Source organism: Microtus oregoni, unplaced genomic scaffold (genome assembly GCF_018167655.1).
Source record: "Microtus oregoni isolate MIOR12 unplaced genomic scaffold, Mior012 000144F_ref0000341, whole genome shotgun sequence".
Lineage (NCBI taxonomy): Eukaryota > Metazoa > Chordata > Mammalia > Rodentia > Cricetidae > Microtus > Microtus oregoni.
Genome location: NW_024544794.1, coordinates 770,881 through 795,779, shown reverse-complemented (window position 1 = coordinate 795,779; position 24,899 = coordinate 770,881). Strand labels below are relative to the sequence as shown.

Below are 24,899 nucleotides of genomic sequence, written 5' to 3'. Positions count from 1 at the left end.
TTATAACATTGTGTGTTGATGTGGATCATTATATACCCCCTTGACTTTTTTTCCCCCTCTTCTTTCTGTGCTGGGGACTAAGCCCAAGGCTTTGCGTATGCTAGGCAAAGACAGATGCTATTGTGGAATTACACCCCCAGTTTTAGATCAGCATCCATATTTCAACTGTGGCCAACAGCGCAGCATGGTGGCACAGGCCTGTAATTCCAGCACTTGGAAGGTAGAGGCAGGAGGATCAGGAGTTCCATGCTACCCTGGACTCCACGGCAAATGTGAGTTCAGACTAGGCTGCGTGAGACTACTCTTACATGGGCAACCACTGGTGCCCACGAGGACATTTTGACAAGGTCTCAACAAGGAATCCTCAGACCTGGCAGAAAGTTGGGCCTCAGAGCCTAGCCACCTTTTCCTGAATAGTGAGTAATCTACATGATTGAGTTCTCCCCACTGTAGGCTTTGCCGAGCAACCAGGGTGCTAAAAACGGTCTAGATCTGTGGAGATGCAGGAGCCCATTTTCCGGGAGCCAGGCTGTCAGAAGCCGGGAGAACAGGACCCTCCGCGAGCAGGGCAGTTTCTGAAGAGTTCTTTATTACGTGTGTTTAGTTTCCTTGCTATGCTTCCGTTCCAGAAAAAGGAACCTGATTCTTGTAAAACGGGACCGAGAATACTGCTTTGAAGGTCGCATGTGCCCAAGGCTTTGGGGTAAGAGACAAGGCGAGCTTGCAGTGGCCACGTGACGAGAAAGATCAGAACAGAACACGGGCGTCGGCGCCGGGGTCAAGTCCCTGCCTCTGCCCACAGAGGAGACACTGGGGTCGGAGGCAGATGACTAGCATTGTAGCCTCATTCAGGAGAGTGGGATGAATGACTGAACCCCTGCTGGCGACTCTCCTGCCTCAGCTGCTGAGATGACAAACGCGCGCCACCATGCTCGATTGCGTGAATTACTTACTGGGCATTGGATAGCTCGATCAACTAGACACAGGCGATGTCACGATTTACGCAAGAAGCCAAAGGCTCAGGAAGCAGAACTGAGCTTGTGGGGGACGGAACGCCAGCCTACCATGTCTGTGAACCGATCCGCACAGGCCATGCGCACCCGCTCTGGCGTTGCTGGGCTCTGCACTGTGAAGTCCTCCGCGAGGTCTCGTTCTCTTCGCGCCGCAGCCACCGCATCGGCAATGGCGAAGAACACAGATGACCCCAGGAACATCCCAGACTCCCCCAGGCCCTGCAAGAAAACACATTTGTCTGCTTTTATTGATTTTGATTTTTGCTTGTTTGTTTTCGGGCAGGGTCTCACTCTGTGGCTCTGACTGGCCCCAAACCCACTCTGTAGACCAGGTGGAACTCACAGAAAGCACCTGTTGTTGCAACACGTTTGTTTTAAAGGTTTCTCTAGCGGACAACAAGCTACTTTGGGGACAGCATTGTTCAGCGTTTGTACTTAGTCCCCGGCATACAGTTTCCTATAATTAATTTCTCAAACATCTCAAAGGTTTATCGTTCAGCTTGCCAAGCAAGTGAAGCCCCTAGAGTTCTTTAAAAAAAAAAAACCCTGAATTTTCTGGATCTTTAATTCTCTCTGAGTTAAGTATTTGTTCTAAGGGGAAGGAATGCATGTGTGTTTACATGCATGTGCACACACAAGGTGTACGTGTGTTTCTGTGTGGTGAGGGAAGGGCACCCTGATTAGAACAGTCAATGGTTTGAACTCACCAACTTCATGAGCAGAGGAAAGAACTCATCCTGATTCCCGGGTTAAGTTTGGTTTCTGAGACAAGGGCATTGCTATGGAACTCAGGCTGTGAAGTGTGCTATGGAGTGGACCAGGCTGGCTACGAACATCCAACCCAATGTTCTTCCTGCCTTTATTTCCTGAGTGTTAATGTTATAGGAATATGTCACCATGCCCCTCTTGGTCCTTGTTTTTTTCCGGAGGAATCTTGTTCTGGAGCCTAGGCAGGCATTGAGTTCATGATCCTCATGCCCTGCTGGGAACTCTCAACCTGAAGTTGTTCTCTGGAGCCTCTGGGCTGCCTTTGGCTCCCTCCCCTGCAGATGCCTTCCAGCCCAGCAAGAGTCTGAAGGCCCTGTCCATGCTCCTCCCTCTGGATCTGTGATGGCCTCACGAACCCAGAGGAGATGCCTAGGCATCAGGGATTCAGTTTGGAAACGGATGAAATTCCTGCAGTTGTTTGTTTTTGTTTTTTGTTTTGTTTTGTTTTTTGTTTTTTGGTCTTTCGAGACAGCATTTCTCTGTGGTTTTGGAGCCTGTCCTGGCACTAGCTCTTGTAGACCAGGCTGGTCTCGAACTCACAGAGATCCAACTGCCTCTGCCTCCCGAGTGCTGGGATTAAAGGCGTGCGCCACCACTGCCCGGCCTGCAGTTGTTTTTCTTGTTTCCAAAAAGAAAATCAATTTGCTCCTGAATGAACAAGAAGAAATTACAAAGTAAGACCGTGCCTGCTCCTAGGTGTGGGGGAGGAGAAGGTTTGTTGTAGATAAAGGAGAGTCCAGAGCGAAGGTGACCAGACTGAGCTGGACCCTGTAAGGAGAAGGGGGAGGGGAAAGACAGGGTCAGAAGACCAGGGGACCTGGAGGGTAAAGGGAAGACCAAAAGGCCAGGTAACCAAAATGAGTGGATTATATAGGAAAGGCTGCTGGAGGAAGGGCACCCCAGACCCTGGGCTGGAGAAGTTTAGGGTGGTGGTATATGCCAACCATACACCTTAGCATGTAGGGGCTGAGGGGTGCTGGGGGAACCTGGCAGCCAGGTCCACCTGTTAAATGTTAAATCGTAAATAAGCACCCCAGTTAGCCATTTGTCTGGAGTTGGGTAACAACTCCTACCTAGAAGCTTCCCAAAGAAGATTTTAAGGACGACGTCACGTCTCACACCTCGGTGACGTTTCCATCCGAGGCTTGTGATCTGCGCAGAGCGACACACACAAAGCTGAACTTTAATTCTCTGTCCCTTCCCTTTAGTCACTAATAAAGACTGGCTGGTGTCTTTGCTTCCTGACACAACTGGCATCGGAAGCCACATGATTCTTGGGTGTGGGGGCTGTCTAACACGCTGAAAAAGCCGTTTAGCCAGCTCTGAGCCTTGCTGTGAAATCCTTCGATTCCTTTAGACCAGAAAAGCATCTAGACGTTATCAGTCTCCCCCTGCATGAGCCTGTCTGTCTCCAGGCAGGGGTAGGACGTTCTCACCACAGTTGGGACCGGCTGTTCTAAAGTCTAGGTTTGCTTCTGGATCTGACTGAGGACCCCCAGATCCCTCAGAGGTGGGCAGTTTAGCTAAGAGTAAAGAAGGAGGGTGGTCCGGGGTAGGAACAGTATGTTCAGGTCCCTGAGGTCTAAGGTTTCTATGGTATCATGTCTTCAATCTCATCCATTCTTTTGGTTTTGTTTCTTTCTTGAGATAGGGCTACCATGTGCTAGACCTCTCTATATAACCCGAGGGGACGTTAACCTGCCCTCTGCTGGGATAACTGGTTTAAGCCACCACACCCAGCTCAATATTACATTCTTCCTCCACCCCTTTTAAGGGTGTATGCGTGTGGGTGCGTGTGCACACGGCTAGTTATCAGAGTGCAGCCATGCAAAGTTCAGAAAGCCCCCTTTGTCAGCCCTAATTAACGTGGTCAATCAAAACACACCAATCCATCCTAACCTGGGGTTCCATTTTTCCTTTATAAAACGCCATTTTCCTGTGGGCCACATCTGTCTCCTGTCTTCTAGAGACAATCCTTCCTTCATCCTCTGGGCAAATATCCTACCCTCTTGTTTGTAGTCAGACTTTTTCTTTGGGCCTCCAGCTCACAAGTAATGACAAGGAGACTCGTTATTATTAATTACTCAAGCTTGGCTTTAGCCTAGGCTTGTCTCAACCAGCTCTTGTAACTTAAATTAAAATGTATTATATTTTATCTATGTTCTGCCAAGTGCCACCCATCCTGCTTCCTCCATGTCCCTTGTGTCTGTTGCAAGCCTTGATCATCCCCCCCCCTACTTCCTCTCTCTTCCTGGAAGTCCCACCTCTACCTCCTGCCTAGTTATTGGCTATTCTACCTTTTATTAAACAAATCAATATAGCTTTTTAAAAATTAAATCAAGCAACATAGTGAACAAATATCTCACAACACTTGCTCTCTTCCCCTTCTCCCTCATCCTCTGTCTCCTGTCTCTTATTCCCTGCCCTCTGTCCCTCTGGGGCAAATGAATCCCCTCTGTGTTGGGAACTTGGTCTTTGTGTGTCCTGTGCCAACTTCTGACCTTTCACAGAAGATATCCCCAAGTTACCATTCTTGTAAATGCTCTTGACCTCCTTTGAGGTTGAACCTCTCACTGGTCTGGAACTCACCAGTTAGGCTAGACCAACTGACCAGAGAGCACCAAAAGTTGTCTTGTCTCTGTCTTCCCAGCGCTGGGGTTATAAGAGTATACCACCACACTCGTAATTTTTATGTGGGTTCTGGGGATAGAATCCATGTTCTTGTGTTATCAAGGCCAGTACTTTACTATTGGAGCTGGAATCTTTCCTCAAGATCACAATGTTATATTCTCGTTCTGTGATGAAAGTTGAGCATGGTGACCCACACTGGTCATCTCTTGGGAGGTGGAGTTTGGGGGATCAAGAGTTCAAGGTTATCCTTGCCTATGCAGTGAGTTTGAGGTCATTCTGGTCTCCTATAATCCATCTCAAAAACTCAAGAAAGAAATAGACAACTGGGTAGTAGTAGCGCATGTCTTTAATCCCAGCACTGGGGAGGCAGAGGCAGGTGGATCTCTGAGTTCAAGGCCAGCCTGGTCTAAAACGTGAGTTCCAAGACAACCAGGACTACACAGAGAAATCCTGTCTCGAAAAAAAAAAAAACTCCCATACCCAAAATAACAACAAAAAAAAAAAAGAAAAGAAAAGAAAAGAAAAAGAAAGGAAGGAAGGAAGAAAGAAAGAAAAATAACTAGACAAAGTTTTAAATAAAAATGTTATTCTCCCAAAAAGTGCAAGCTCATATATATATATATGTATATACGTAAATATGTGTGTGTGTGTGTGTGTGTGTGTGTATGTGTCTGTGGATGCAATTTATATTTCAAGGAGAGAAGGTATTAATGAAACCTGGGCCCAGGATTGCTTCAGGAGACTCATTTTTCTTTCTTGGACCTCAGTCTTTTCTAGGTGACTGGTCTCCAAGGGTCCTGATCCAGATAACCACGTGCCTCCAGTTTTTGTTTTGTCTGGCGGCCTCTGCTGGCCACGCTCCCTGGTCTGCTGCAGCGTGGAGGTAACCTAAAGTGATGTGCTCACCTTAGACGAGTAGATGGTTAGAGGCGTCTCAGAGTTGGGCAACAAGGACACGTTGAATTGCTGAGGGACATCAGTGACGCTCGGGATTTTGTACTCCTCCGGGCTCCGAGAGTACAAGACGCCTTCTGGAGAATAGTGCAGCTCTTCCGTGGTATAAAGACCCATTCCCTGAATAAATGCGCCTTCTATCTAAAGGGGAGAATGGCGAATTTTAGTCTGGTGGCAACGTATCCTTGTGAGAAGCTCCTTATTTCCCCTTTAACCACTCCCAGGTGGGCCAGCACCTACCTGCCCGACATCAATGGCTGGATTCAGGCTGCAACAGGCATCCATGACAATGTCCGTTCTGATTTTCTGAGCCAAACAGAAATTACCTCTTTATAAAAACTTGAATTAAAAGTAAACTATTTTGCCGGGCGGTGGTGGCGCACGCCTTTAATCCCAGCACTGGGGAGGCAGAGGCAGGCGGATCTCTGTGAGTTCGAGACCAGCCTGGTCTACAAGAGCTAGTTCCCGGACAGGCTCCAAAACCACAGAGAAACCCTGTCTCGAAAAACCAAAAAAAAAAAAAAAAAAGTAAACTATTTTAAGGGGCGAAGGATATAGTTCAGTACTGGCGTGTTTGTTTAGTATGTACAAGGCCTGAGGCTTGATCCCTAGAATCTCTCTCTCTCTCTCTCTCTCTCTCTCTCTCTCTCTCTCTCTCTTTCTCTCTCTCTCTCTCACACACACACACACAAATACTGTCTTTAGGTTAGCTCGGAGCATAAAGGCATTTGCTGTCCCAGTTGGTGACCTTGAGTTCAATCCCTGGACCCATGTGGCAGAAGGAGAGACCTGAATTCTGAAAGTTATCTTCTAACCTCCACGTGTGTGCTATGGCAAATATGTAAACTCCCTTTCAATAAACAAACAAACAAAAAAAAAGGAAATTTCAATGAGCTTCTTGCTAGTCCAGAACCATTGCCCTGAGCCTTATCGGCGTTAGAAGCGGCAAACTTCACATGTGGTTGCCAGGCCTGGCAATGACCTGGAAGGTCTGCATGTATTGTTTTGGCTCCTGCTAAGCGACTCCAAAGTCCGGGGCATGTTGGCGTGTGTGAGTGAATCACCCGGTAAATCATTGAGCCTGCTTGGCCACCCTGCTCTACCTGACTTCATTGCTCTAGTAGAATTCATGAGCATATCTAGTCCTTGAAAGGGTTGGACGTGGGCAGCATTTTACTGAGAAAAATCATCTAGTACATTGTGTGTATAAGTTTAGGGGCAAGATTTTAGAAGGGGCCAAGGTAGGTGCTGAGGCCAGTTCTGACTCTCAGTCTTTGTGGGTCTGCTTCCTTCTCCGAGAGACAGTGAAGCTGCCTGGCCCGTCTGTTTTGGCACTTTGTGTGTGTGTGTGCGCACGTGCATGCACACAAACAATTGTTGGGGGCCTCAGAAGCTTCTAAGTGTCCTTGGGCTATCTCAGGAATACCGCTGGGCTTTCCTTTGCTTACCATCCCTAAGTATTTATTCTGATAACAACTTTCTTTGTTTCGGTTTAATATCTGGGCTTCTTCCTTTCTAGTCTCTGGATTGGAAGTCTCTCCCTCCCTCTTTGTCTCCCTCCCTTCAGTCTTTCCATTCTCCCTCACTTCCTTTGAACAGGGTCTCACATAACGCAGGCTGGCCCAGAGCCTAGCTGTAAATGGCCTCTCCAGATCCTTCTGCCTGTCCCTTTACAGGGCCACGATTACAGTCACGGACCAACACAGTTTTACGTGGTACTGGGATTAGCACGCAGTCCAGGGCTTCGTTCGTGCTAAGTGAATATCCTCTCAGCTGGACTATATACCCAGCCCTTCTCTTCATTGTTTTTGAAACTGAGGCTGGTCTTGAACTTGTGGTCTTCTGGCCTCAGTTGCGCAATGCTGGGATCACAGGTGTTTCCTACCATCTCCTAGTTGGTAATTGTCTCCTGGCTCGAACCCTGGTCTCTCAGGCCCAGCCTTCCTTCTCAGCCTGGGCAGGAAAGGAGGTTGGAGACGCCTCAGCCCTCCTCACGGTACATTTACCCTGACACTTGCTGTAGTTTCTGCTGTGGGTATGGGACAAGGGAAGGAGACGGCCACTCAGTATTTGAAAACCTGTGTTTACCAGCTCCGTACATCCCCAGAGGACGGCACCTCACAGAACTGACCACAGTGGGCTGGCGATTTAGTGTCTCGGGGTTTCTTGTTGGTTAATGGAAGAAGTTTTGTCTCGTCAAAGAACAGACTGTTCTTGAGAGCTTAACATCACACTGAAATTTCTGGATCTTTTTGTTATACATATAAACTAGAAGGCACAGAAAAGGCCAGATTTTAACTTTCTGACTCCATAAATTCTAGACTAGTCCTGTGTTCCTTTCTTTAGGGATTCTTTAGGTCGAGCTGACAGATTTAAGTACGTCCCAAGGACTGCATGGGGCATATTTCTGCTGGAAGTGTATTTGGTGTTTCCTTGGAATTCAAGTTTAATTATCCAACCCGTGTTTTTATTTGCTAAACCTGGCAACACACCTGTCAGTGTGGAAGGTCTGATGACTAGCTTGTCACCCAAACCAGCAGGCAGAGTCTCAGGAAGGCAGGGACACTGGCATCTGGGTGTTTGAGGAGAGCCCGAGGCAGGTCCCAGGTTCACCTCCAGGACTGCTGCACAAACACCATGATCTATGTGGGCCTCTGCATGGAAACCACTGGAAAACAACCTAAACTAATCGTAGACAGTCTGTGACCATGTGAGTGTTTCTCTTTAAAATGATCTCAAATAAAAATGGGCAGTGGTGACACACACCCTTCATCCCAGCACTCTGGAAGCAGAGGTAGATGGATCTCTATGCATTCGAGGTTAGCCTGGTCTACAAATCTAGTTCCAGGACAGCTAGGTCTGGACCTTGTCTCGGAAAAAAAAAAACAACAAACAAAGAAATAGACAAACAAACAAGAAAACCAATAGAACCACAGAGACCAGCAAGATGGCTCAGCAGTTGAGGGTGCTTGCTGCCATTGCTGGCGGTGGGAGTTTGATCCCTAGGACTCTGTGGAAGACTGTGCTGATTCTCACAAGCTGTCTTCTTCTGACTTCCATAAATGCCAGTGCGACGCAAAACCAGGGTGATGTAATGCATCAGAAAGAAACTTAGGAGGGCACTTCTTTCCAGACGTCTCTTCGTTCCCTGCCTCTTTAAACCATGGGCTGGGGGCGTGGTTCTGAGTGTGGTCTCTAGCCCTGCCTAAACTGGACATGCCTACACATGCTTAGAAGCCCAGCATTTCAGAGACGGGAGCAGTAAGATTGGGAATTCGAGTTCAAGGCCAGCCTGGGCTACCTGAGACCCTGTCTCCAAAACCATTTTTTCCCCTTATATAATATTAAAGTGGAAGAAAAATTAACTAACAATAAATACATAGAAGTATTTTGATATGATATAGCCATTATAATTTTCCTAACGCAACAACTTCCTATACTTGGGTCCTATTTTATTCTATTTGATACTTCTGCCATTTTTATTTCCAGAGTGGTATCCGAAGTATAAGTCACAGGGCTTGTCATTTGTGGTACGATGAATTTGTCTAGACACGCTTTCTGTCTTTAGTAGGTGGCTTCTTGACGATCAACAGCTGGCACAATCTCCTTTTCACACCCTGCTCCACCCGTCTGTTCCTTGGGACATCTGTACTGCCCTGGGGGGATTGATGGCTACGGTTGGGCATCACAACTTGTCCTTCCTTGGGGAGTAAAACCCGCTTTTGGGGAAGACTTGGGAAAGCAAATCTGCCGTCTGGAATGAAATGATACCTAACGCAGTAATCACATTCAGCCAGTTGTAGACACTTCTTTCTGACTACTATGCTGTTAGTTTACTTGACAGTTCCAAGAGACGACTGGATCTCTTGCAATCTCCACGGTGTTGAAAGAATTCTCTGCTCCCCTGTCGGTTAGGTAAGGACCCTGGGCCACTTTCTCTGGTTGCTCCTGCTCGCTTGCAGGGGCAGTGTTAGCCCGACTGACCTTGTGAGCTCCTGTCAGGCAGTCAATCTCAACCTCGGAACAGGCAGCTCCGTAGACGTAGTATGGGAACGGGTCCCCCTCCTGCTTCTCCCAGTCCATGAAGGCCTTGTAGCCCCTGAGAGGATAAAGTCTTTTAGAATGGGGGAGGGCAGAAACCACAAACAATAGCCATAGCTTTAAAAATATATATACCATAGTTTACAATAGCATTTCAGCTGGCTGATACTCATTTCAGCTACCTTTTTTTTTTTTAAAAAAAAAAAGATTTGTATTTATTTATTTTTTATGTATCCAGTGTTCTGCCTGAAGGCCAGAAGAGGGCACCAGATCTCATTATAGATGGTTGTGAGTCACCCTGTGGTTGCTAGGAATTGAACTCAGGACCACTGGGAGAGTAGCTGCTGTTCTTAACCTCTGAGCCATCTCTCCAGCCCCCTTTATCTTTCTTAAAGAGGATGTGCCTTGAGCTGTGGGAAGGATGTCAAAGACGAAGAAGACAGTGATGTTTGCTCCCACGTTGACAGTTTTTGACCTTGGGTCCTATCTGCACATTGGGAAACCCCATTAATTTGGGGTTGTGTTCCCAGAAAGCGCCCATTGAATGTGCTAACCCAAGCCACAGGGGACTTGGTGACAAGATAGCAAGGCAGATAACGAGGACCCGGTGATCCTATTCATTCATTTACAGGTGAGGCTGATGGCTTCAGATCTTGTTTTTATCCTAGTATTACTTTTTGCAGAGCTGCAGTTTGAACCCAGGGCCTCTCTCACTGGGCCACACTCCCACCCTGAAGATGTGCTCACACGAGGGCTGGATGGGCTTTTCTGGGGCTGCACTGGACTGGTCGTCACCTCTCCTCTCCCTTCCCCCACAAGCGTTTCTTTTTGGGCAGGCGTGTGTAGACCAAATTGGAACCACAGTGCCATGTATCCTTCTTGAATTTGATAGTCAACTCTTCTCATTGCTTCATGATCAACATTGCCTATATGAGGATAAGCGATTTTTCACCCCACCCCCTAAAGCCTGCCTCCGGGGAGGAGGGTTTTATGACACAGGAGGGAGACTGGGAAGACTGAGTGAGAAGTTAGTTCTGGGGATGATGTCGCTATTCACAACAAAGAACAGTAAGGACCGAGGGTGTAGGTCAGTGCTAGAACACTTGCCTTGCATGTACAAGGTCCTAGGTTCAATCCCCAGCACCAGAACAAACAGCTAATAATTGTAAATAATATTAGACAAATCAGAGTGTTTTCAATCCCATATGGGTTATTAATTATTCAATATTTCTTTAGCTATACCACGCAGAGCCCTATGTGTATTCACAGAATTTTGAGACTAGAATAAACTCCCATAATTATATAATACACTCTTTCTTATGAATAAGGACTGAGGCCCAAAGTAATCCGATCACCTTATGGTCTCGTAGCTAAGCCGAGATGCTGTTTGAGTTTTACCTGAAGTATCCAGTGGCCGAAAGACTGATTCTCTGTTCAAATGCTGCTTCTATCTGTGGAATGGGCATATTTAAGAGAGATTGAATAGACATACCATTTGTTAGGTGAAAAATGAGAATATTTCATGTGTAAAACTTGACGCGTGCTCTCTGCTGCGGTTGCCCTGCTCTGACTGAAAACTTCCTCTGGTTGGGTCTGAAAGCCTGGCGTGAACACTAGAAATTAAAATCCTGTGATTTATCCATGGTAGAGGTGATAAATTTAACTTTTGTAGCTGGAGAGACGTCTTAGAGTTAACAGCGTTTGCTGCTCTTGCTGAGGGCCCTACTTCAGTTTCCAGCAGCCCCATGACAGCTCACAACTGTCTGTAACTGAACTTCCAGGGATCTGATGCCCTCTTCTGGCCGCCACATGTACTGCATACAAATAATAAACGTGCAGACAAAACACACAAGCAAAATAAAAACAAATAAATCTTTATTGTTTTCTCTCTCTCTCTCTCTCTCTCTCTCTCTCTCTTTTTCTCTCTCAATAGGGTTTCCTCTATATAGCCTTGGCTGTCTTGGAATTCACTTTGTAGACCAGGCTGGCTTTGAACTCAGAGATCTACCTGTCTCTGTATCCCGAGTGCTGGGATTAAAGATGTGTGCCACTACATCTGGCAATAAATAAATAAGTTTTTTTTTAAAAAAAAGCTATTTGGAGTTAATTTTTAAGATGTGTGTGTGTGTGTGTGTGTGTGTGTGTGTGAGAGAGAGAGAGAGAGAGAGAGAGAGAGAGAGAATTATCCTAATGAAAAAGTGTAGGATATTGTGAAGTTGGATTAAACGAGTCATTAGTTTTGAGACAAATTCAGTTCTCTTTCCTAATCAAAGCATCCAGTTCTTGTGTGGCTTCTGGAGGTCCTTTTCCTCTTCTTCAGTCCACAGGCAGAGGGAAGGCTGCTGATGCTCCTCACACATGCCCTCTTCCTGGGGGACACCCTTTCCCGTGTAAGCTCTCCACACACACCCTGGAACAGCCCTCTCAACCTTAACAGAAACCTACTCACTTAGAGAATTTTCCAAATTTACAGACAGACACTTAAAGCAGCAGGATTATTATTATTTTTGTTGTTTTTTTAGACAAGGTTTCTCTGTAGCTTTGGAGCCTGTCCTGGAACTAGCTCTTGTAGACCAGGCTGGCCTCGAGTTCACAGAGATCCTCCTGCCTCTGCCTCCCGAGTGCTGGGATTAAAGGCGAGCGCCACCACTGCAGGGCAAAGCAGCAGTTCTTAACCTGTGGGTCACTACCCGTTAGGGGTCAAATGACCCTTTCACAGGGGTCGCCTAAGACCACCAGAAAACACAGATGTTTACATTATGATTCAAACAGTAACAAAATTGCAGTCATGAAGTAGCAAGGAAACAGTTTTATGGTCGCCACAACATGAGGAACTGTATTAGAGGGTCGCAGCGTCGTGTCTGCTCCCTGCTGTGGCACTCGGGATGCTTCCGATCGGTATCTCACCTATGGTAACGGACAAAGGGGAATGCTTACCCAGTCCCTCCATGTTCCGCCTGGGTTTTTCTTAACGATGGGCTCCAGGCGTTTCAGAAGGATCTGGCAGGCATTCTAGAAGGAATGAAGAAGACAGCCCTGTGGTTAGGACTCGTGGTGAAGGCTCTTCAGCGACCGCAGGTCAGCGATGATGCCCAGCTCAGGCCCCTGAGGTTGGCATCAGCTACAGGACCTACTCTCCCGTCTTGCTTCGCTTCCTATGAAAATACCCCAATTTCTACTCTCAGATCCTCTTCCATAAATATCCAGGCTTTACTTCTCTTTTTTCTTTGTTTAATTACATCTCTGATCTTTATTTTGTATTTCTTGGTTATTTAAAATAAATGGAGCCGGGCGATGGTGGTGCACGCCTTTAATCCCAGCACTCAGGAGGCAGAGGCAGGCGGATCTCTGTGAGTTCGAGACCAGCCTGGTCTACAGAGCTAGTTCCAGGACAGGCTCCAAAGCCACAGAGAAACCCTGTCTCGAAAAAAACCAAAAAAAAAAAAAAAAACAAATGGAATAAACATCATATTTTCATTCAAATTTGTGCTTGTTACAGTGACAGGCCCCTATTCTTCTGGGTCTGAAGCATTCAGCTCTCACCCACCCGTCTAACTGTTCCTCTGTCTGTTATGAAATCACTATTTCGGGTTTGACGTGAAAAAATTCAGAAAATTGATTTTAAGACACACACGCAGGCAAAACACCCATGTATGTAAAATAAAACGCAAATCTTAAAAATGCAGAGTTAAAAGGCTGGGTGGTGGTAGAGCACGCCTTTAATCCCAGCACTCGGGAGGCAGAGACAGGTGGATCTCTGTGAGTTCGAGGCCAGCCTGGTCTACAGAGCAAATTCCAGGACAGGCCCCAAAGCTACAGAGAAACCCTGCTTCAAAAAACCAAAAATCAAAACAACAAACAAACAAAAACCAAAACCCCAAAAAACAAAGAAACACTGCGTCTGTGTGCAGATAAGCAAACCAGAGACGTGATAAAATTCACCAGGGAAGGAGAGGCCACAATCACCTGCACGGCTCTGCCGTTGACATCCGCGCCGACGGATGCTGCTGTGGCTATTGTGTTGGGCACGGTGGCGGTGCTGGTCTCACAGATGTACATGTAAGACATGGGGACTTTCAGTTCACGGCTGGCCACCTGTGAGAAGGGACACGTTTCAAATCCAGTCATTTCTAGAAAGACTTAAGACATCTTGGTCACACTGAAAACATCTCTATTAAAGAGAATTTTTGTGATATTTTTAGTTTGTATGACTGTGTGTATGAGTGTACGAGTGTGCTGTGACATCCTTGTAGACATGGGAGGACAGCTTTTAGGACTCAGTTCTCTCCTCCTACCACATGGGTCCTGGGTTAGAGTTAGATTGGTGACAAGCCCCTTAACCTGTTGAGACATCTTGCCCGTTATTGGGATCCTTCCCTTCCTTCCTGTCTTCCTTCCTGTCTTCCTTCCTGTCTTCCTTCCTGTCTTCCTTCCTGTCTTCCTGCCTGCCTTCCTTCCTTCCTTCCTGTCTTCCTTCCTTTTCTTCCTTCCTTCCTTCTTCTCTTCCCTTCTTCCTTCCTTCCTTCCTTCCTTCTTCTCTTCCCTTCTTCCTTTCTTCCTCCTTCCTCTTCTTTGAAACAGGATCTCACCAGGTAGCCCTGGCTGTCCCAGAACTCATTTTGTACTAGGCTGGCCTTGAACTGACCAACATTTATTTACTTCTCTCCCCCAAGTGCCTGTGCCATTACCCACGGCTATGTTGTCCACCCCCCCTCCCCCCACGTTGCACGTGCTCCGAAAGGACCTACTCAATGCAGGCAAGTCCAGCCCTCTCCCGCTCCTTGCTCACCCAGGGTGACGTGCAAGATCTGGGCCCAATTAATTCTGGGCCCCATCTGCTGCAGGAAAGAAAGTCTAAGACTCATGCAAGGCCACGGGCTTCTAAAGCAGACAGGCAGCTGCTCTGAGAAAGGAACCTTTCCACAGGGATTGTTTAGGAAGTAGGCTGGAGGTCAGGGGTCACCAGCAGCAATTCTGTGCCTTGGACTAAGCCGGCTGATTGTTGTTAAGAGGAGCTAAGGGGCCAGGCAGTGAGAAGTTACAGCCGTGCACTGTAACAATCTGAAGAGCCCATCATGACGTTCAAGGTATCCAATTCAAAGGACTATGTTTTTCTTCTGAGATCCCAGGGCTGGTGGGATGGCTCAGCAGATACATGTACTTGCCACTCAGCCTGATAACCTGACTTTGGTACCCAGCACCCACATGGTGGGAGGAGAGAGCTGACTTCCCCAAACTGTCCTCTGCCCTCTACACACACCATGTTCTGTCTGAGTGTGTGTGTGAGTGTGTGTATACAGAAGGACTCACAAGCAAATACGTCCTTTTGTTTGTTTCTCTGTCCTGGAACTCCCTCTGTAGACCAGGCTGGCCTCGAACTCACAGAGATCCACCTGCCTCTGTATCCAGAGTGCTGGGATTAAAGATGTGTGCAAGTACTCCGGACATGGATTGTTTTTTTTTTTAATGAAAAAGAAGCTGGAATCATAGCTTCTTTATTATTATAGCTTAGTGTTAAATCTCTTGCCCAGTTTGCACAGGACCCTATACTCAAGTCCCAAAACTACTGGAAAGAGAGAGAGAGAGGGAGAGAGAGAGAGAGAGAGAGAGAGAGAGAGAGAAAGCAAAAGTGAGGGGAGTGGGAAGGAGAGAAAGAAAGAGAAGTTACAGGATGTTGATAGTTGCATCTTTTGCCTGTTCCAATTCTCTGTTGGTGTGTGTGTGTGTGTGTGTGTGTGTGTGTGTGTGCGCGCGCGCGTATGTATGTTTATGTGTGTATATGTGTGTATGTATGTGTGTATGTGTGTATATGTGTGTGTATGTGTGTGTATGTGTGTGTGTATGTGTGATATGTGTGTGTATGTGTGTGTGATCTATACTGGCATTCTGCAGGCTCATAAGTGGTGGGTTTACTAATAACCCCTTCCACCTCCCAGACCAGGCCAAGTTCCTGGAGCATTTGTGTATGGGTGGGATTTCTGTCACATTGTCCATTGTAGTTTATATGCAAGAAGCTTTCTCAACTCGTGCAGGTCTTTTTAATTTGAATGGACCATCATTGTCTGCCTTAAAAATATCCCAGATTCCAATCATGTCAACAGTGTGTGGAGAGGCGGATGGCTGGGTTTTATTTACGTTACCTGTAGCATTTTGGTGTGGATGCCTTGTCCCAGTTCATTGCCTCCGTGTGCGACCAACACAGACCCGTCTGTGTAGATATGGACCAGTGCGGCAGCCTGTAAGACAATCCGGAAGGCCAGGCTCAGTGCGGGCTGGCAATTAGGGAGGTTCAGTATCAGAGATGAGGTAGGGGACTGGAGAGATGGCTCAGTGGTTAGGGGCATCAGCTGCTCTTCCAGAGGACTCAGGTTCAATTCCCAGCACCCACATGGAAGTTTGCAACTGTTTATAACTTCAGTTCCAGGAGAGACGACATCCTCATTTGGTTTTAATGTGCAGTGCATGCATATGGCGCAAAGACATGAATGCAGGCAAAACATTCAAAATATTTTTAAAACTTTTAAAATAATAAATTTCTAAATATACTCCTGGAGTAGTGAGGTCAGAGATGCCATGTTTCCCAGTAGGACCTTGGGACTTAGTTCTACTCTATGCAAAAGTTGACTACAAAGAACTTTCCTACTTAGGAACCTGGGCTTTTTTTTCCCTCCCTCCCTCCCTCCCTCCCTCCCTCCCTCCCTCCCTCCTTTCTTCTTCCCCCATCTTTCTTCTTTCTTTCTCCTTCCTTCCTTCCTTCCTTCCTTCCCTTTTCCCTTCCTCTCCCCTCTCTTTCTTCCTTTCTTCCTTCTTCAAAATCTTTTACTAAGTAGACTAAGTAGCCTTTGCTCTGGGGAATGCAGCATTCTCTGAACACAAGCACACACCAGTCAGACCAAGACTGTGTTAGATGTGAGGGTCATTTAGCATGTGCCATGTGTGAATTTTACCTGGTGGTAGCTTGTTGCAGCAAAGCCAACTGAAAACTTCATGGGGATAATAGCAATACCCCTCTTCTTCCAGTAGTTCTTCTGATTGAACTCTTCCACCTGTGTCCTTCTGGCGTGAAAGGAAGACTTGTCCAGACACTCGTTCCAACACCTGATCAGGGGCTCGGGACTGAAAGCTTGTTTGTAGATGGTTTTATCGATTGTTTTGTACATGTTTTTCTCCCTAATCTGAAACAAGCGTGAAATTCCGTCAGTGCCTGTGGTGAGACAGATTGACATCTGGGGGCTTAGAAAGCCTTTCCTCTGAAGAGTCCGCTTTGGTGGGGAGGACAGATGTTTCTCCACTGTGCAGCTGAGAGAGTGACAGGGCTGTTTTCATCTCCACGTTAATATACCAACCAGGGTCTCTCTCTGTCTGAAGTGGAGTGCAGTTGGTAGTAGCCAGTCTAAAAGGCAAGGTGATGGAAGGACTGGGGAGATTGGGCTATCTATCTATCTATCTATCTATCTATCTATCTATCTATCCATTTATCTATCTATATATCTATCTATCATCTATCAATCATCTATCTAACTATCTATCTATCTATCAATCATATCTATCATCTATCTATCTATCTATCTATCTATCATCTATCTATCCATTTATCTATCTATATATCTATCTATCATCTATCTATCAACATATCTATCATCTATCTATCATCTATCATTTATCTATCTATCTATCTATCTATCTATCTATCTATCTATCTATCCATCCATCTATCTATCATCTTTCTACCTATCATCTATCTACTTACCATCTATAATCTATCATCTATCAATCATCTATCTATCTATCATCTATCAATCAACTATCTATCTATCAATTATCTATCTATCTATCAATTATCTATCTATCTATCTATCTATCTATCTATCTATCATTTATCTATCTATCATCTATCTATCTATCTATCTATCTATCTATCTATCTATCTATCTATCTATCCTGCATCTCCCCCCTCCTCCGTGTGTGTCTGTATGTATACATGCCATGGCATATATGTGGAAGTCAGAGGGCAACCATGAGAGTCAGCTTTCTCCTTCTACCATATCGTCCCCAGGGATAAAACTCAGGTTGTCAAACTTGGCAGCCATCGTCTTTATCCACTGAGCCATCTTACTGGCCCACCATTTTCTCTTCAAACTTCAGGGTTCAGAGGCTGGAATGGGGCTGGTAAAGAGTGAGTTAAAGCCAGGCTCTACCCTCATAGGTGAGGCTCGTTCTGCTAGAAAGAAGTCGCAGAACAGATAACAGCCAAGAGCAGGTCGTCAAGCCTTTGCGTCTAGAATATATGGCTAAACCTTTGAAAATTTGCGTTGGATCAGGATCTGCTTCATATCCTTGGTGTTTTCAGCTGTCTTGAAAAATCAAAAAACAGACAAACGAAAAAACTCTGAGCCAGGGTTAATTTGTACAGTTTTCTAGTGTTTCCTGGGGCCACTAGCTAATTCCTTTCTCCTCTGGTTCCTTACCACCAGCCTTGGTTATAACCCCGGTTATCATCTTACCTTTTCTGGTGGAAGCCCACATTTAGCTGCCACAGCTGTGATACAGGATTCTGTGACCAGGGTTCCCTGTGGGAAGCCAAACCCACGGAAGGCTGTGTTGGATGGTAAATTGGTCATGCACGCACGACCTCGGAGTCTGAGGTTGCGGATTTTATACGCATTTTCCAGCTTCAACACAAGGAATTCCGTGACCTGAAGTAAAACGAGATACCCGCATTCTTTAGAGGCCACCGCCTCCCTTTCCGTAAAGATTCATCTAGACAATTTCCATCTTACCCACTCTCAAGAGCACAGTTGGTTTCGGGTACACGTACCAGCTCCGAGTCATCTAGGGTACACCCTCCGTTGATGTAACACTCGATGTCTAGGGCTTTGATTCGTCCACTGCTCATGAATCCCGCCTGTCACCAAACGATGGACATTGTACTGATTTACTTAAAATGTACTCGCCAAGTACGCGTCACCCCACAGTCCCCTGATGTCAAGGACAGACTGTGCCCCCAGTTTGCTCTGGTGTGGCACCCTGCCTGCTATGGACCTGTCTGTTCGATTGAGGAAGATCTTTCCTGACCCATGTCTTAGTGAGCCCTTTCCTTTCAATGGACAACCCTGGTTCCATACTTGATGCTGTGAATGTGTTTTTTTTTTTTGGATTTTTTGAGACAGGGTTTCTCTGTAGCTTTTGGTTCCTGTCCTGGGACTAGCTCTTGTAGACCAGGCTGGTCTCGAACTCACAGAGATCCGCCTGCCTCTGCCTCCCGAGTGCTGGGATTAAAGGCGTGCGCCACCACCGCCCGGCTGTGAATGTGTTTTATTACCATTGGTTAATAAAGAAGCTGCTTTGGCCTATGGCAGTGCAGAACAGAGCAAGGTGGGAATTCCAAGCAGAGATAGAGGAGAAAAGAAGGGAGAGTCAGAGCCATGTAGCTGCCAAAGCTGCCAGAACTTTACCAGTCAACCAAGAGTCTCAAGGCAATACATAGATGAATAGAAATGAGTTCATTTAAGATATAAGAGTTAGTTAATAAGAAGCCTTAGCTATTGGTCAAGCAGTGTTGTAATTAATATAGTTTCTGTGTTATTATTATTCGGGTCTGGGCGGCTGGGAAACAGAACAAGCAGCCTCTGCCTTCACAGCATGCTATCCTCAAGTTCTTGCTCATCTCCCAGAATGTAATTGCCACTCTTGTCATGCTTATTCTCTGTCATTTTGTACCAGCTTTCTTTCTAGTTTAGTCTGTGGTTTTCTCCTCGTGGGAAAGCCTTTAGGATCCCAGAACGCATGATGGTGAATCATAATATCTCGTTACGGGAAAGCTTCGGGCACAGAGGTCGGAGAATTTATGAGCTGAACTCATCTTCCTGGGCGACCAAGGTGCTTTGTAAATGTAAGACTTTAAGACAATCCTGAAGCCATTTTTGACAATTCTGAATCCTCTCAGCCTCTGTGCCACAGTGCTTCCCCTCCTCCCCTGGGAACCAAGGACCTAACAGCTACACTTGTACATACTCAGTTCCTGAACAATTACCCATATACGTAAGTTTTGGTTCAGTTCCCTGGGAAACGGGGTCAAAATGACCTCTTACCTCATCTGATCTGGCAACAGCTCTCCAGTCAATTATTGGTAATAGCCCTTTCAAATAAGCCAATCAGAATAGTCAAAGAACAACCCCCCTTGCTCCTGTGGCCCCTTTAAAAGTAGACTGTACCCGCTATTCGAGGTCCCTCGGCTTCCCGAATGCTGGGGGACCCTGTCATGACAGCATTAATAAAATCCTCATGCTTTTGCATCGGCTGTGTGTGTGAGATGGTCTCTGGGGGCGACTCCTTCTCGGTGTTTGGACACTAGAGTCCACCATAAACAGCAATATAGGTAATAGAACGGTGTGGCAATGGTAAAACAGGGTGGGAAATCAGACGTACATGCCTCAAGCAAGTCCTAAATAAAGTGTGTTTGCAACTTTGTATCACAGCAGAACTGTTCTAAGGACTAAGTCACAAATTTGAAAAATAGTATCCTCTATTAGCAACATTTTTAATTGTTTAATTCTATTGCAACTGAAGAAAAAGGGAGGGAGTGTGATTTGTAGGATTTAAATTTGCCTGTTCTTGGGTTTCTGTTAAAGGTTATTTTGCCACAAAAAAATGGTCAAATTGTTTTGAAACATTTTTAGTACAAAGTGTTATTCTCCCTCTCCTCCTTCCCACAGGATTTCTCTGGGTAATAAATAGTCCTGGCTGTCCCGGAACTAGCTCTTGTAGGCCAGTCTGGCCTTGAACTCACAGAGATCCGCCTGCCTCTGCTTCCTGAGTGCTGGGATTAAAAGTTGTGTGACATCACCACTGCCCCGCTAAAGTGTTATTCTTATAGTTTGGGTATCCCTCTTTTTCTTTTTCTTTGTCTTTGAGTAATCACTAAAAAAATATATTAATCCTTATTCCATATAACAGTGCTTTTTTTTTTTGGATGTGTATGTGTGCCCACATGTGAGTGGAGCCAAAGGATAATGTCAGCTCTCTTATTTTGGCTTTTTGTGACAGAATTTCTCTGTATAGCCTTAGAGCCTGTCCTGGAACTTGCTCTGTAGACCAGGCTGTTCTCAAACTCACAGAGATCTGCCTGCCTCTGCCTCCTGAGTGCTGGGATTAATCCTGTACCACCTGGTTTAGATATCTTTCTTGATTGCACTCCAATTTGCTTACCAAGGCGGGCTTCTTGACAAACCTAGACCTCACAGATCTGGCAAGGCTAGGGATCCCCTGTCTCCTCCACCTGGGCATTGCTACAGGTGGACAACGCCACTCTCTCAAGCTTTTATGTGGATCTTGGGGATCCCATTTCCAGTACTCAGGTTTGCATGGTGAATGATTTCTCTACTGAACCATAGCCCCAGTCCCTCAAACAGTGTCTTTTAGTCATTATTTAAGATTTTATTTTCATCACTACATTTTTTTACACCTATACATTAAAAGTGCCACGGGTATCCAAAACATGTACCATCTTCATTTGCTATTTTAGATACCGATTGTTTTTAGAATTCACAAAATCAAAATGATAGAAAAGGGGGAGAGTCATGCAAACAAAATGAGGCATGTTAACAATTTCATGGGTGGTACTCACTTTATATTTTCCAAACAATGGATGCCTTCCCCCAGTTATTAGCATGTCATCTTCTCGGTCCAGAACAAGACGAATGGGACGGCCAGTTCTGCAGAAAACGAGTTTTCATTCTTTGTCCCTCCCACTCTTCTGTCCATCCACGCATCTGTCTGTTAAGCTACCCATCTTTCCACCTGTTCATTCAGCTCCTTATTTTCCCATCTACCCTCATCTGTTTACAACATGTGAAACCCACTAATCCACCGTCCACCCTCCCATCCATTTGTACCACTTATTTAATTCTCCATACATCCATCTGTCCATCCATCCACCCATCCATCTGCCCGCCCATCTGTCCATCCATCCATCCATCCATCCATCCATCCATCCATCTGCCCGCCCATCTGTCCATCCATCCATCCATCCATCCATCCATCCATCCATCCATCATCATCTTTCCATCCATCCATCCACCCACCCACCCACCCATCCATCATTATCTATCCACCCACCCACCCACCCACCCGTCCACCCACCCGTCCATCCATCCATCCATCCACGCACCCATCCATCCATCATCCATCCATCCATCCATCCATCCATCCATCCATCCACCTCACATGTCTCTACTAATCTGCACAAAGTCTTCTAGGCATGATAGATGTGAATTATCGCCCGACTGAGTTATGACTGTCTTTGTGCTTTGCAACTCAGTGTTTGAAGGTATGCCTGTGGCCGAAGTTGATTTCCTCTGAGCTTGGCCTCTCCCACACTTCTGGCTTCTCAGAGGTAGACTTACTTGACAGCCCCCACGGCAGCAATTGCCCCGAACACAGCTGGTCTCCCCACCTTTCCTCCAAAACCTCCGCCCACGCGTTTGACGTGGCAGGTGATCTTGTTGCTGGGGATGTTTAAGGTAGAGGACACTGTTTTCTGTGAGAGACAAGGAGGTTTAGAGAAAAATGACGGCAAAATGTCCTGGTTTCTGAGCTAGAGTTACACGGCAGCAGCCAGTCACATCTGCTACAGTGTGGGAGTGGAGAGTCCGCTCATTTCTTCTTTCTCCCTTCTTTCTTTCCTTTCGTTCCTTCCTTTCTTTCTTCCTCCTTTCTCTTCTTCTGTGATTTTTTTTTTTTTCGAGACAGGATTTCTCTGTAGTGTTGGAGCCTGTCCTGGAACTAGCTCTTGTAGACCAGGCTGGCCTCGAACTCACAGAGATCCGCCTGCCTCTGCCTCCCGAGTGCTAGGATTAAAGGCATGCGCCACCACCTCCCGGCCTCAGGATCGTTCTTTTTATTGTTGATGAGAACAGGAAAAATTTAAAACGGCTCCGGGGTCTTAGCTGCATCATAGATATCCAACATTTAGATTCTAAGTTTCTGTTAGTGCAGTGGCGGCCCCTTCGCTACGGAGACTGACGGCCATGGTGGCGGTAGACCGGCGCTGGTAGGGTTCCGCAGGAGCTTACCTGCACGTGAGCTGGATCCTGGGTGGACACGTACACGTCCAGTTCCTGGTCTTCTGTCTTCGGGATAACGAGCGCTCTCTGGGTTTCCATGTAGAAGTGTTCTTGCCCTCCAACATGGACCTCTCCTGGGAAGGGCGAGGACACGCCTGGAGGTGCATGCTGGTCGGAAGCTGCCATCACGGGGCCTCATGGCATCACGGAAGTGGAATGTGAACCGCCCGCCTGCAGCACTACCCACTGAGGAAGCTTTACCTCGTGAAGATCAAGGGGACCTGTCTCATAGCTCTGCCTTGACGAATCAAACTTTAGGAATTTTCTCCTACTTAGTCTGTTACTGGTTTCTCACCTCCAGAGACAGCATGAATACACAGGTGCATGGATGCACGGGGGTTCTGAGAAGGAGTCTAAGTTTGGGGAAGCTCCGGGACTTCAGAGGGCAAGCCTCCCAAGGGGCAATCATACACACCCTTGATGGCTGGATCCGAATGGTTCTTCCAGGCTGTTTACCTTCAACTATCTGATCCACGTTTTCAAACGCCTCCTCGATGTTCCCTTGTTCGAGCTTCTTTTCAGGGCACAGGAACGAATTGTGTTTTATGGCGTCCTACGTAAAAGGACGAAAACACGAAGCCTGTCATCCTTTATTTTTACTGCTGGCTGCTAATACTCCCCGTATTGTTGTCTTGTGGGACAAAGAGCATTGACGAGCTCCAGAGTAAACAAGAGATCGGAGGAAATGTCTTCCACATGTACAGAAATCAGTCCAGAAGGAGGAAGAAAACATCAAGAAGGAAGCATGTTCAGAACTGAGGTCTAGACTCAGAGGGGTGGCTCGGGATGGCAAGATGCAGTGCGAGGTGCCAGGAAGGCTCCCCTTTTCCACTTCTCCCGAGATACTTAGGGATCTATGTGCACGAGCCTCTTCTTCACTCAGGATTTTGAGAAGGCTGAGGCATTCTGATAGCGGCAAGACAGTCACATTGTCATTCCTTTGGGGATGTGACATATTTCAACAGGGCCTTTCTAGACCTTTGTTCTTCCCCCTCCCCTTCTTTCCCCACCAGCTTTCTGACATGAGCATGAACCGACCCCCACGTGGAGCTCTTGGGATCTGTGGAGCGACTTATCTGCCATCGCTGATCTTGCTAACACCCCTGAACCCCTATGTCCTTCTGTACTTCAGAAAGAATCTCTCTTGGATTCTTGGACCCCAAAAGCCTTAGGGTTCGCAGTCTTTTAATGGGTTACAGTGAGAGTGGCTACTTTTTAATAGAGCGTTTGCTTTGTGGCAAATCACATAGCAGTTTCTTCTGCGTTGATACATGCCACACTGTGGGGAAGCTTGGGACACTCTAAGTGAGGCTCGTTGAGACTCAAGGAGTTAGTGGGACATAGGAGCACATGCCTTTAATGCCAGCACTTGAGAGGCAAAGGCAGGTAGATCTCTGTGAGTTTGAGGTCAGCCTGGTCTATATAGTTCCAGAACAGCCATATATATACACCCTGTCTCGGAACATCATGTGGGTGCTGGGAAGAGAATCATTGAACCATCTTAACCACGGAAACATCTCTCCAGCCCAACTTTCCCATTCCAAAGGGAGACTGACCGGCCCTACCTACCTCGATGGTGAAAATCATAGGTTCCAGGTCCTCGTAGGTGATTTTTATCTTCTCGGTTGCTCGTTTTGCCTGAACATCAGTCTCTGCAACCACGGCACAGATGATCTGGCCCACACAGAGCACCTGTAAAGTACGTAAGTAGAGCAGGAGAGGACAGGGACACGGCTCAGTGTGCAATGGCGATTGCCGTACAGGCTTGGGGATATGAGTTCAATCCTGGAACCCATGTAAAGGTAGGTGGAGAGAGACACGCCTCCATAAAGCTGTCCTCTGACCACCACATTGGCCTCCATGCCTCTCACACTCTACACCATAACCATGATAAATGAACTAATTTAAATAATTTTAAAGTGAAGAGAACAGAAGCCAGACTCAACCTCACCAGGGGCTGGCATCTTCGATGTCCTTGTTGAACAGAAATAGCCACACTGGAGTCAGATGTACTTGGGTAAAAATTTAATAATAATAATAATAAAGGAAGATATTTTCGAGATTTATTTATTTTTATTTTATGTGTGTGGGTATTTCGCCTGCCTGTCTGTATCACATGCATGTAGTGCCCACAGTGGCCAGCAGAGGGCACTGGATACTGGGGGACAGGAGTTACAGATGGTTGTGAGCTGCTTTGTGGGTGCTGGGAATCGAACTCAGGTCTTCTGGAAGAGCAGCTGATGCTCTTAAGAACTGAGCCATCTCTCCAGCCCCATGTTTAGACAGTTTTATTACGGGAGCTTTAATAGACTGATAAATGACAGTCAACCTCTTCTGATGGATTAAAAAACAAAACACCAAAAAACAA

The 24,899-nt window shown here is 46.4% G+C and overlaps 1 protein-coding gene across 1 annotated transcript in view; it reads right to left on the bottom strand.

The window, feature by feature from the left end:
- Positions 1-24,899, bottom strand: part of LOC121444857 (aldehyde oxidase 2) — a 70,735-nt gene that overhangs the window by 11,390 nt on the left and 34,446 nt on the right. Inside the window, exons 19-34 of the mRNA XM_041646777.1 lie at positions 24,101-24,223; positions 22,988-23,084; positions 22,481-22,605; positions 21,812-21,945; positions 21,034-21,121; positions 18,226-18,312; positions 17,912-18,103; positions 16,355-16,582; positions 15,548-15,643; positions 13,374-13,502; positions 12,345-12,419; positions 10,806-10,858; positions 9,351-9,465; positions 5,607-5,672; positions 5,319-5,507; positions 1,065-1,232 (exon numbers count right to left, since the gene is read on the bottom strand). Of these exons, the coding sequence (XP_041502711.1) occupies positions 1,065-1,232; positions 5,319-5,507; positions 5,607-5,672; positions 9,351-9,465; positions 10,806-10,858; positions 12,345-12,419; positions 13,374-13,502; positions 15,548-15,643; positions 16,355-16,582; positions 17,912-18,103; positions 18,226-18,312; positions 21,034-21,121; positions 21,812-21,945; positions 22,481-22,605; positions 22,988-23,084; positions 24,101-24,223 (1,965 nt within the window). The remainder of the gene's footprint in view (positions 1-1,064; positions 1,233-5,318; positions 5,508-5,606; positions 5,673-9,350; positions 9,466-10,805; positions 10,859-12,344; positions 12,420-13,373; positions 13,503-15,547; positions 15,644-16,354; positions 16,583-17,911; positions 18,104-18,225; positions 18,313-21,033; positions 21,122-21,811; positions 21,946-22,480; positions 22,606-22,987; positions 23,085-24,100; positions 24,224-24,899) is intronic.